The sequence below is a fragment of the Gekko japonicus genome, unplaced genomic scaffold (genome assembly GCF_001447785.1).
Source record: "Gekko japonicus isolate JY-2015 unplaced genomic scaffold, Gekko_japonicus_V1.1 scaffold46, whole genome shotgun sequence".
Classification (NCBI taxonomy): Eukaryota; Metazoa; Chordata; class Lepidosauria; order Squamata; family Gekkonidae; genus Gekko; species Gekko japonicus.
This window is the reverse complement of record NW_015169173.1, coordinates 1330136-1342682: the sequence shown is the minus strand read 5'-3', so window position 1 is coordinate 1342682 and position 12547 is coordinate 1330136. Positions and strand designations below refer to the sequence as shown.

The 12547-nt window shown below is 45.1% G+C and overlaps 1 protein-coding gene across 9 annotated transcripts in view; it reads right to left on the bottom strand.

The window, feature by feature from the left end:
• TTC1 (tetratricopeptide repeat domain 1) overlaps positions 1-11888 on the bottom strand; it is a 30897-nt gene extending 19009 nt beyond the window's left edge. The window contains exons 1-3 of one of the 9 annotated variants that reach the window (XM_015415857.1): positions 11767-11888; positions 10182-10470; positions 752-812 (exon numbers count right to left, since the gene is read on the bottom strand). In XM_015415857.1, the coding sequence (XP_015271343.1) occupies positions 752-812; positions 10182-10463 (343 nt within the window). In that variant the 5' untranslated portion in view covers positions 10464-10470; positions 11767-11888. Of the gene's footprint in view, positions 1-751; positions 813-10181; positions 10491-10570; positions 10673-10782; positions 10959-11575; positions 11657-11766 lie in introns of those variants that run through there. The other 8 variants (XM_015415853.1, XM_015415850.1, XM_015415852.1 and 5 more) reach the window with 8 other exon arrangements.
• Between the last annotated feature and the right edge of the window lie 659 nt (positions 11889-12547).

Here is a 12547-nt window from a genome sequence, read left to right as displayed (position 1 = left end):
GGTTTCTCCTCTGCGTTGCTCATCTCAGTTTAGGAGAGAGGCACGTAGATTGAGAATGAAGAATTCTTAACAGAATGTCAGAACCCACAGCCAACAACAGAGTACACACTTCTTTAGAAAGGTTATACTTTTATTGAAGAGCCATAGATGCATTAACATAGTCACTGTTAAGAATAGCAGTTGCTTCTTGAACCTAATGAGATATAGGGCATTCATATGCACCCCCCCCCCGCGCTGGCCAATTAGGCACCCTCCCCCGCGCGGGCTAGAGCCGGCAAGTGTTACTAGGCTCCCATGGTCGGGCTTGAAGGCAGACAACACACATTACCACCTGTACGGCTTTGGAGATAAGCATTTCAGCGCATAGGAGAGAGAAAGGAATGCAAAAGCAATTTACAGAGACACTGAAAGAACATCCCAACCCCATGGCAGCATAGCTGACAGCTGTTAATGTTTATTAATTTTAATCATGTTATGCTGTTTTTTTATTCTAACATGTTTTACTTTGTAAGCCACCATTATATGCTGAAGAGGCAGCCTACAGACTTTCTAAAATAATGGAAGAAAGAAATAAAAGACCAAAGGTCTCAAACGAAATAATTAACAGGGATATATTCCAAAAATGCTTCATCAAATCCTAGTCCAGATAAAACCTCCACAAGAATTTTAATGAGTACAGCCTCAGTTTCAAGACAAAACCTAACGAAAGGGATGGAAAAAGGACTATCAGGTCATTAGAAGTTTTGCCTACCTTTTCTCTTAAATTGCTCATTTCCTTCTTCTTTTAGCTTTATGCTCTCATTTCTTCTCTTCTGCAAGACAAAGAATATGGCAGTCATACGGCATTTGTCTGCAGCGGTAATTTGGAAACACCACGAATGAACAATTAGAACAAACTGTAATCTAGAGTAGCATTCAAAAAGCTTTTATTTTTTAATATCTACTTGCACAGTCATATTTATTCACCAAGTAATTCTGTTTCCCTGCTCTGCATATCTTGTTTGTTGTTACTGTTAATTTCTGAGAAGGAACAATGTTTGAGTGTGGCCTCTCCCTACCTCTCCTGACATTTAAAATTGGGGGAAGAAGAAGAAGAAGACATTGGATTTATACCCCGCCCTTCACAACCCAAAGGTGTCTCAGAGCGGCTTACAAACTCCTTTCCCTTCCCCACCCCACAACAGACACCCTGTGAGGTAGGTGGGGCTGAGAGAGCTCTTGACAGAAACAGCTCTTTTTCAAGAACAGCTCTTATCAGAACTACGGCTTGCCCAAGGTCATCCAGCCAGGTGCAAGTGGAGGAGTGGGGAATCAAACCCGATTCTCCCAGATTAGAGTTCGCGCACTTAACCACTACACCAAACTGGGGAGGGGGTGAATGTTTCATACTGTCACCTTTAGAAGAACAATGACAAAAACAAAATACACCATGGAGAGAATGGATTCCTCAAGGTCAAATACCACTAAAGTGCTACTTAAAGGCATATGTCTCAAACATAATGAGAAAATCATGCATGGAGATTAAACTGTAAATCTTTTAGTATAATCCACATATACATTGCTTACTAGCCTGATAACCGTGCTTCGCTATGGTATTTAAGTTCCGTAAATCCAGTTATAATACTGATGACGTGAAGTCTGAAATTTAACATTTGTTGTAGTAATTCTAACAGAAAAGATTGTAGTGTAAGAAATGAAGTGAGAAATACGTCCTTTTTTTCTCTACTGAAGGACCAGATTGGTGGTTCTGCCCTCATGTGCTAGGATGACCAGGCTGTTTGATGAGCTCACTCTGGAGCAGGCCACATAGAACTGTCAATTTAAGAAGCAGTCGTCATTTAAGAAGCAGGAATCATGTTTCTCAGAAATCTCTTCATGGGGGGGGGGAGGTTTTGACATCATGGTAGGAATGCACTCCCCTTATTTTGGATTTATTGGTGCAGGGGTTTGGCCTGGTCATTGAATTTGAGGGGAGGGCATAACACACAGGCTTTTTTTCTTTTCTTTTTTTTACAAAAATCCTCATTTATGTTACATTTTAGAACTGGGACATAGCTACATATTCAAAACACCATACAAGCAATCAGATATTAAGCAAGTTCATATGAACCAGTTTTCTAGAACCCACATTGTGAGAAGTTAAATAACCTAATAAAGGAAACCAGTTTTCTACAAATTTGTAATATATTTCATAGTGGGTGTGAGTGTGGGTAAGCTGAATCAAGAGCACCGCTAAGGTGATTCTACTGGGGCGGCATCCCTGAAGGACTAAAGTACCCTGGTCCTGCTCCTACACCTGACAGACACTGGCCTGTCTAGTGTTGGGGGGGATTGTATTTAAAGGCATCAGGGAGGCTGGGCCAGCAGCAATGCTAAAGCAATCCTGCTGAGCAAACCTCCCTGGTGGCTGTAAACATGCCTCCTCCTCTCCTACACCTGACAGGCAGTTGCCTGTCCAGTGTAGGAGGGGGAGGGGGGGGAGTATTAGATGCCGCTCTGGAGGCTGGGCCAGCAGGATCACTAAGGCATTACTGCTGGGGCAGGCTCCCTCATGGCTTTAAGCACCCTGCAACTGCTGCTGCACCTGACAAACAACAGCCTGTTAGGTGTAGGAGGTGGGGGGAGTGTGTTGTAAGTCATCATAGAATTGTAGAATCATAGAATGTTAGAGTTGGAAGGGACCTTGCAGGTCATCTAGTCCAACCCCCTGCACTCTGCAGGAGCATAGCCGAAAGATAGCCCTACAACATACCCGAAAGATGGTCATCCAGCCTCCTAGGCAGCAGCCTGGCAGCCACATAGGAATAAATGGGGGGGAGCACACTTTACCCCTTTTGACCCCCTTCTAAAAATCCCCTTAGCGAGCACCTACGTCATGGTAGCACTCTCCCCGAATTTGGTGTTTCTAGGTCCAGCGGTTTGGCCTGGGCGTTGCTTTTATGGTGAGGGGACTTGCTTTTATATATATAGATTAACGCATAAAGGCTATGAAACAAACAAAGAAACCTTCCTAAAGCAAGACCAGTAAATGGGCTGTATACAGTCCTTGAAAACACTAATCTGCTTTGCTGTTTCTTAGTTTCCAAACTTTCAGGTCTGCAGGGAGGCTGAGAAAACAGGCTGACGTCTCTTGTTGGCAGAGAGAGTTTCGATTCTACTTCTTCTTCAGAGCCAATATATTTATGGAATACAAATAACAAAACAAGCAAAACATCTTGTATACAGATATTCAGAACACTTCAAACCTTGTTATTAACAATTTGAAACCTGCCTTACAGACACAGTTTACATATTTTGCATGCTTTATCATAGTTCCACAAGGGCTCGTTATACTCCTTGCAGCAAAGCGGTTCTTACATGCACAAACTCAGCTTGCGTACTTAAAGCTAATCTCAGCCTCCCAGCAGACCTGAAAGTTAGGAAGGCTTCTTTGTACTTGTGTATTTGTTTCATAGCTGTGCTTTAATAAGCAATAAGTATATGTGGATCATACTAAAAGATTTACAGTTTAATCTTCATGCATGATTTTCTCATTTATTATGTTTGAGACATATGCCTTTAAGTAGCACTTTAGTGGTATTTGACCTTGAGCAATCCATTCTCTCCACAATATATTTTGTTTTTGTCATTGTATTTAGTATCTCCGCAGTCCTGCTGTATTTAGTGCTACCTTTAGAAGAACTGCAACCAGTCAGTATATACACTGTGCACAAGAAAGCTGTAACTACTTTTAAAAAGAATTTTTAAATCCTATTTTTTTTAAAAATTGCCCAATCTTGTACAGTGTCATTTCCTTGCTTGTTCCTGTGAAGTAGGAACTACAGATGAAACACTGTGACTTGCCCACAGGCTGCACACAGAGAAAGGATTCTGACGTGGGTCTTCCCTTCAAAGCCCAAGGCCACAAAGACTCTTCCTCTACAGGAAGGATATGAACAAAGCTCTGATTCAAGATACCAACAGGGTATCACAATTTTAATTTTCATCAATATATTTACTGATGCTTATGTACTTTTATTTTGTTTGTTTGTTTGTTTAATTTATACCCTGCCCTCTCCACCAAGGCAGGCTCAGGGCGGCTTACATAAAATAATACACAAATAACAGTTAAGATCCACATAAAATCATCTAAAAACAGTCCAGTTAAAACTATTCAATATTATTAGGTGCTTGTGATGACTAATTAAACACTTAGCGATGGCGTACTGTATGAGTGCCAGCAAAGATCTTACTAAATATTCTGCTCAGTGATATAAGCGGCAGCACAGGCTGAGGTGTCAAAGCCAAGGGCCAGGGTTCTATGATTACGATTATTGATAGAATGGTGACGGCGGCTCCTTTGTTAAAGGCCTGGTGGAAGAGCTCCGTCTTGCAGGCCCTGCGGAACTGCAAAAGATCCCACAGGGCCCTGATCTCTTATGGGAGCTCATTCCACCAGTACTGAGAAGGCCCTGGCCCTGGTAGTAACCAGCCCGGCATCCTTGGGACCCGGGAGGGCAAATCAGTTTTGAGCCCGTGACCGTAGTGCTCTCTGGGGTATATATGGGGAAAGGTGGTCCCTCAGGTATGTCGGATCCTGGCCATATAGGGCTTTAAAGGTAAGAACCAGCACCTTGAAGCGGATTCGGTACACTATCAGCAGCCAGTGCAAGATCCTCAGTACAGGCTGGATGTGCTCCCGCAAGGGGAGGCCCATCAGAAGCCTTGCCGCAGCATTTTGCACTAGCTGCAGCTTCCGAATTTGCGACAAGGGCAGCCCCATGTTGAGAGCATTACAGTAGTCTAACTTCAAGGTGACCGTCGCATGGATCACTGTTGCCAAGTCGTTATGGTCAAGGAAGGGAACCAACTGTCTGATCAGCTGAAGATGGTAAAAGGCTGACTTGGCAGTGGCTGCTACCTGGGCCTCCATTGTTAAGCAGGCATCCAAGAGCACTCTCAAGTTCCTAACCTCCAACGCTGGGACCAGAGGCACCCCATCAAAGGTTGGGAGTGGGATCCCTACCTCCGGGCCGCCCCAGCGTAGGCACAAGACCTCCATCTTCATTGGATTCAATTTCAGTTGGCTCAGTCTAAGCCAACCAGCCATGGCTTGTAATGCCCGGTCCAGATCTTCTGGTCTGGAGTCAGACTGGCTGCCCAACATAAGATACTGCCGGATGTCATCCGCATACTGGTGACATCCCAGCCCATGCCTCTGGGCAATTTGGGCAAGGGGGTGCATATAGATGTTAAATAGCATAGGGGAAAGCACCGCCCCTTGAGGCACTCCACAATCCAGTGGGAGCCTTCTGGACTCCTATTCCCCATGTGCCATCCTTTGTCCCTGACCTTGGAGGAAGGAAGCGAGCCATTGCAAGGCAAGCCCCTGGACTCCTATGTCGGTGAGACGGTAGATCAGTAACTGATGGTCGACCGTGTTGAACACTGTCAACAGGTCGAACAACAACAGTACCGCCAATCCACCCCGACCCAGATGCCTCTGGAGGTAGTCTGTGAGGGCAACCAGTGCCGTCTCCATCCCGTGTGAAAACTGGACTGGAAGGGATCTAAGATGGAAGTGTCATCCAAAAAGCTCTGTAGCTGAGTAGCCACCGCCCTCTCTATTATTTTGGGCAAATTGGAAACCGGCCGGTAATTAGACAATTCGGTCGGATCCAGAGATTTTTTTTCAGGAGAGGATGGACCACTGCCTCCTTGAGCACCCCCGGGAACTGTCCCTCAACAAGGGACTTGTTGATAATCTCCCTTAAGGTGCCTCGAAACCCATCGTGGCCAGCTTTAATTAGCCACGACGGGCACGGGTCAAGGCAGCATGTGGTAGGGCGAACAGGTAGGAGCAATTTGTCAACTTCCTCTAGGCTGAGCAGACTGAAACAATCCAAAACCTGACTCGAAGATGTGCATAGAGCCTCGAGTTCACTCACTGTTTCAACTGTGGTGGGGAGATCGCAGCGGAGCAACAGGACTTTATCTGCAAAATAGTTCGCAAATGCCTCACAGTCTGTGTCCAATTCCCTAGCATTTGGTCTGCCCTGTGGCAGAACAGTTATAGACCAAATTGTTCTAAATAATTGGACTGGGTGTGAGCTCACAGACGCAATTGTAGCCGCGTAATACTCTCTTTTTGCGGCTTTGACCGCCATCTCATGGGATCTCATAAACGTCATATAGGATGCTCTTGTAGCTTCGTCTCGAGCATGCCGCCACCGGCTCTCTAGCCATCTCAGCTCTCGCTTCATAAGCCACAATTCCTGGGTAAACCAGGGAGCGAGCCTAGAGCATGGCCGCAGAAGGAGCCGTGGAGCAATCTCGTCGATAGCTGTCGAAAGTCGGCTATGCCAGTCCCCCACAAGCTCATCTAACAAGCTGCTAGGGGCATCAGATCCCGGAGAGCCATCTGGAGCTGCACAGGGTCTATTTGGCTCCACGGGCAAGCTAAAATACGCTCACCGCCTAAACAGGGTCAGGGTGGGACATTCAGACGGGCCTTCAGGGCATGGTGGTCCGACCATGGAACTGCTAGATCCAGTCCACTGTTACCCCCACAGCAAAGATCCAATCGAGTGTGTGCCTGGCCTGGTGAGTGGGGGGTCATTACATATTGGGAGAGTTGCCTGAGTGGAGGCCACATTGTCAACATGGACATTGAAATCACACAGGACTATCACCCAGCCTGATAAGGCCTTGATCAAGGACGGCCGGTGCGTTACACGGTCAGTACACCAACCAGATCGCCAAACTCTCCCCAGCCTCCCACACTAGGCCCGCAAACTCAATGCCCGTGATCCTCGGTGGCGGGCGCACCCTGAAGGAGATAAGCCTCCCGAATGAATAAAGCCACTCCCCCCCGCCCCTAGTCCGCAATTGGTGAAGGACCAAAAACCCAGGAGGGGCAAGTTGGAAGAGAGCTACTGTCTCCCCTTCCCACATCCAGGTCTTGGTCATGCACACCAGGTCTACATTCTGCTCCTGCAGAAAGTCCCAAAGGACCATGGTCTTATTGTTTATAGACCTTGCATTGCACAACGCCTATGTCAGAGGGGTGTTATTCATCCTAGCCCCACTGCCAACATCCTTAGGGATGGGACACAGACTGGAAGTAGGCCAAGCTATTCTGTTTCTCCGCCCCCTTCCCTTAACTCCCTGGGAGCGCCACCGAAAGCTGCAGTCGCTCAGTGGATTTTAGTCCAATGGATTTTGGCTCGGCTGGGAAAGCTTTGAGAGGGGTGAACACCCCCCCCCAGGTCCCCCCACCACTGCCCACACACCCTGAACAGGCACTGCAACTGTGGCCACATAGGTGGTTACTAAAGCAGAGAAGTCTGGATCTTGACACCGGACTCAAAATGGTGACCGCGCCAGAGGAGCAGAGCTCACAGAGCCACCATCCGTTCCTCCATCAACAGCAAAGACCTCACGCCAGACCGGAGAGCCTGATGTCGATCGCATCAGGGCCAGGCCGGGAGCTCTGTACCACGTTGAAAGCCACACTGAGATAAGGACGGTGGGCGGTAAATATTATGGATTTTCTCTCACCTCTCGCCTCCTCTCCCCTCGCCACACCAGCTGCTAGAGTTCAGTTCTTCATGAAACACCCACTAACTGGTCTAGAGTGGTGGTCTTTCTCAAGGAGCTAGCACCCAAGCTTCTTGCTCGTCACCCACCTTTTAAGCTTTCTGCCCATCTCTTGGAGATTAACTGATGGTCAACCCAAATGGACCCTCTGTACCCTTATTACAGCTAAGAGCCTTGTATTACATCACTGGAAAAATAAAAGCCCGCCTCTGGTAAATCAAGGGATTGAGGATCTTAGAACTCTATTAATATATGAACGCATGGCATACAGATAACAATTGCATATGGACTTATTTTTTGCTATCTTAGATATTTTAGATTTTTCTAACTTATTTAAGTGCTGGATTTTAAGTGTTGTTCCCTTGATTCTTTTCTGTTTTGTTTTTAAAGAAAGAATTTTTTAAAAATGTTTCTATTCCAAAAACTAGCTCCTTTTGATAAGACAAGAAGCATTTTACTTCTCTCAGGCATTCCCTGGCTTCTTGCTTTCCACTCCTCTAAGGGGAAAGTGCTTCCTTTATTCTACTGCCTTCTCTACTTCCTCAGGTTCCAGTCCCCTTTTACTCTCACATCCATGACAGCCAGCCCCTCACTTCCTGATCCTCTACTCTGCCCCTTAGGCTCTGTAACAGCATAGGAGCACAGCCAATGGCAGGCCTGTTGCTTTGCCAGTTAATATGACTACTCTTTAAAGAAGAAATTTAAGAACAGGGAAAAAACCTCAAGGAAATTCAAGCAAATTATGGTGTAAAGAAGAAAGATTTCCGGTGGTCAGGGCTTCAATTTCTTGTGCAGTTTCTCGATGATTAGCAGTAAGAGAATTATGTAAAGTCTACAAGTGCCTATTTTGAATATTTACACAGGTCACAGGTTTGACTTTACTACACAGACTGTGAGTTGCCTTGGCACAGAATCAGATTTTGTTTAAGCACAACACAAAGAAAACGTGCTTATAAGATTTTGCTGAGTCATTGCTGCATCTGCCTTTCTCATAGATGAATATAAAAGAAAAATTGCACTCTACAAACAGCAAGCAGACTGGTCTGACCTGTAAGCAGGGACTCTAACGCGGCTAAGTTTGGGCTGCATTTTAACATTCCTTTATGAACAGTTATTTCAGTTGCAGAATTCATCTCTCATCACACATGGCATTTTAAAACCACCCTATACAAATATTGCTGCTTCTGACAAACAAAAAGATGTGAACAACCCACTTCAACATTCATTTATGTTTCAGAAGGGTATTCTTCACACCACCCTTTCTGATAAAGACCAAGAACCTGAGGGCAGACAATCGAGCTCAGAGCAAGAAAGGTTATGTCTCCTGTAGACTGTCAGGCAAGCACTTTTGACACTGGGCATAATCTCTTTGTGGCAGCAGGCTTATCTGTATTGGAAATGTTTGCCAGTCAACCATTGCAGCCTGTGGTTTCACTATTAGATTGTGTCTTCTTTAAATCTTGTTCTGAACTAAAGTTGTATTATAAGCCAAAACTGTACTGAAACTAACTCAGCCTAAAAAAAGAGCATACCAGACTCAAGAATCCATGAAAACTAAATGGTCTACACACAATTGCCTGGTAGGCATGCACTGCCTATTTCAGCTTTAGGAAAACAGGGAATGAAAAGCAGAACAGGAGCAAGCTAGGGACAGACAAAAAATTGGTAAACAGAACAACAGTGGATGCCAAATACAGAATAGAGATGGGAAAATGAGCATATAGTGGCACTGGTTGCAATCTCACAAAACAAAATCAGACTTGGCCACAGATTCCTATCCCTGCAACTACTACAGTACATCGAGTGGGGCATTTACAATATTGAGAAGCCAGCCCCAGGGAACTCAGCAGCAGGGGCCATAGTGGCCACAGCAGCTACAATGGGGATCATTACTGTAGAATATCTGCAACTAGGTTGCCCTGTGTTTTTAATTTGCTTTTTAATGAAACAAATGGTGAGAGGCTAATTTGATCAACACTGCAGTTAGGTATCCTTTCACCCCCCCATCCACTGTTTTCCAATGAAGTCCACACACACATACATGCCACCTACTGTTGTTTGTACAAAAGGTATTTTCCCCATTGGGGAAAGCAGCAACTGTGGGGAGGGGGGGGGACACGAGAGAAAAGACTGCCCCTTCTTCTCTACCATTGCTCTGACCCAATCTGGGAACACCCTATAATGACACTTCATTTTTAAAAAGTCTGAGATATCTAAACCTAGATTTCCTACACAACACATAGTTTATCAACATGTTCCCTGACATTCAGGCTGCAGTCCTATGCATACTTTCTTAGCAGTAATCCACACTGAATTTGATGGGACTTTCTTCCAAGTGAACATGCAGAGGACTAATATGCAAAGTTGAAAAGCTATGCATCATTACATAGAAGTAAGCACTTTTGAAATCAACTAAACTCATTATGGTATTAATACAAATAGGATTGGACTGCAGGAACATTTAACAGATCTTACATTAGAAATCTCCACCTACACTTCAACAGATGTTCAAGTGGAAAAATTTGACTGGAGTCTAAGTAAATATTATTAGGTGTATCAGTCAGAAAATCTTCTTAAAAATTTAGAGATTTATTAAAGCATACCTGTTTTTCTTCCTCTGACATATCTTTCTCCAATTCTAATAGGTATTTTTCATCTAGATCTGTTTGCTTCTCTGAAGAATCTACCTCACAGTTGTGATTCTCTTCTGTCACTCTTGATTCAAAGGAGTCATTGCAGTCATGAAAGAGGTCATCATCTTCTCTGGCTTCACTAATTCTGGGGATGTGCACATTATCGCATTCCGTTTGTGAAATGTAGCTTTGGTCTTCTGAGAGTTTCAAACCCTCAACTAGTTTTTCAGGGATGGCATCTTCAGACTCCATCTCAAACCTGCAAATTTAATTAAAAGACTGAGACAAAGAAAAGAAACATTGTATACAATGATTAATATCATGAAAACTTTTTAAAAGGCTAATAAAGTGTCAGACACCTGATCACAAGAGACACCTAAAGACAAATATTTGTGCCTACTGGATCTTCATTTTTTTCAGCCTCATTCAACAAGCATTCAAACGTACTTCAGAGTTCCCAAATCAGTGCTCTGTGAAGCAAGCTGTTGTGTGTAAATGATGAATTTTTGTATAAACTTCCTCAATTCGGTCTATAAAATGGATTTTTGTCCAAACTTTGTCACATACTTACATAATTATGGCAGCTTTTCACACTGCAACAACTAATAATCAGGATCAAAGCCTAAATATTAGCCATAGCATTAGTTATGGCCTAATCCCATCCAGCTTCACGCCCCATGCATGCTTGCAGTTCACCCTGACAAAGCTAAATTTCCAACACAAAGTGTTATAATGCTCAAGACAAAACCTGTCACACCCTTCCAGTTATCAAATACTGGTTTTGAAAAGTCATCCTGAATAGAAGCATGATACAAAAACATTACTGAAGATGATTACTCATCTTCATACTAAACCAGCCCACTGGCCCATCTATCCCAGTACATTCTGTTTTGGCTGGTAGACAACTCTGCAGGGTCATATGCAGACTTTCCTGATTCTGTTGATAATTATAACTCCAGAACTGAAGCTGGAATCTCCCGTGGGCAAAGCTGATACTCTACCGATGAACTACAGCTTCCACACGTAGTGAACTAGGAGAATTTACTAATGCACCCTCCTCCTCCCAGAACACAGCCTTCTCTGGGGAACTGAACCCATAACCTTTTATATCCACTCATGCGCTAAACATATAAACGAGTAGCTTCTTAACTGCTATGAAAGGTACAAGCATAAAGGCTTCAGTCACATTCGAATTTTTTCAATATCAACGCTGAATAAAAAACAATAAATTTTCCCTTGGCAAGCAAAATTCCCTCCTCCCGCAGCAAGCACTCCGTCACGCTTTCCACAGTCCTAAATACGCATCTATGACTGCTTTTCTAAGCCCACCCCTACCAGACCCCTCAGCTTGACACCATCCTTACAAACCCCCTCTGCTACCGACCACCGCTCAGACTCCGTCCCTTTCGCCTGTACTGTTTCCGGATGCTGCGTCTTTTGCTCGCTGGCCTAAACGTCACTTCCTAGTTCCCCCGCCAGACCAGTGACTGGCTGAACCTCCGGAAGGTGGAGACCCAAAACTAAGTTTCCAATGAAACTGGTGTGACGTCACAACCTAGTCTTCGCCAGTTATCGACTGCCGGCTCGGCCGAGCGCTGTGCAGCTGGGCCCTGAGGAGTGGCCCGGTGGCTGCGCCGTGAAGTGCTGTCGCCTGTTCTCCATGAGAAAGTCGGAGCAGCCGCTTGTGGGCTGGGAGAGAGTTTGTTGTGTAGCGAGAGAGGCCGTGCTGCCACCCAACGGAGACCCGCCTGCATTTTACACAAGTAAAGGGATTAGTATATGCTTCTGCTGCTGACGAAGTGACCTAGGAGAATTTTTAAGCTGAAAAAACCCGAACAAACCTGTGAGCTACGCCGCAGACAGGAGTCAGGGCTACCTTTCTTTGTTTTCGTAATTCTTTTAGCTCCGGTCGGGTGCTTCAACCCTGACTGTTCCCTGGAAGGCCAGATAATGAAACTGAAGCTCAAATACTTTGGCCACCAAAGGAGAAGGGAGCACTCACTGGAGAAGACCCTGATGCTGGGAAAAACTGAAGGTCAAAGAAGACGGGGACGGCAAAGGATGAGATGGTTAGACAGTGTCATCGATGCAACGAACATGAAGTTGAGCCAACTTCAGAGGACGGCGGAAGACAGGAAGGCCTGGCGGGAGCTGGTCCATGGGGTCGCGAAGAGTCGGACTCGACTGTGCGACTGAACAACAACGGGTGCTTCCGAGCTTGTGCAAAACCCTCTTTACCTTTAACCGTGTAGAGTGTTTCAGGTGGGTAGCCACGTGGATCAGGTCTGAGGAAATAGAACAAAGTTCGAATCCAGTGGCACCTTTAAGACCAACAA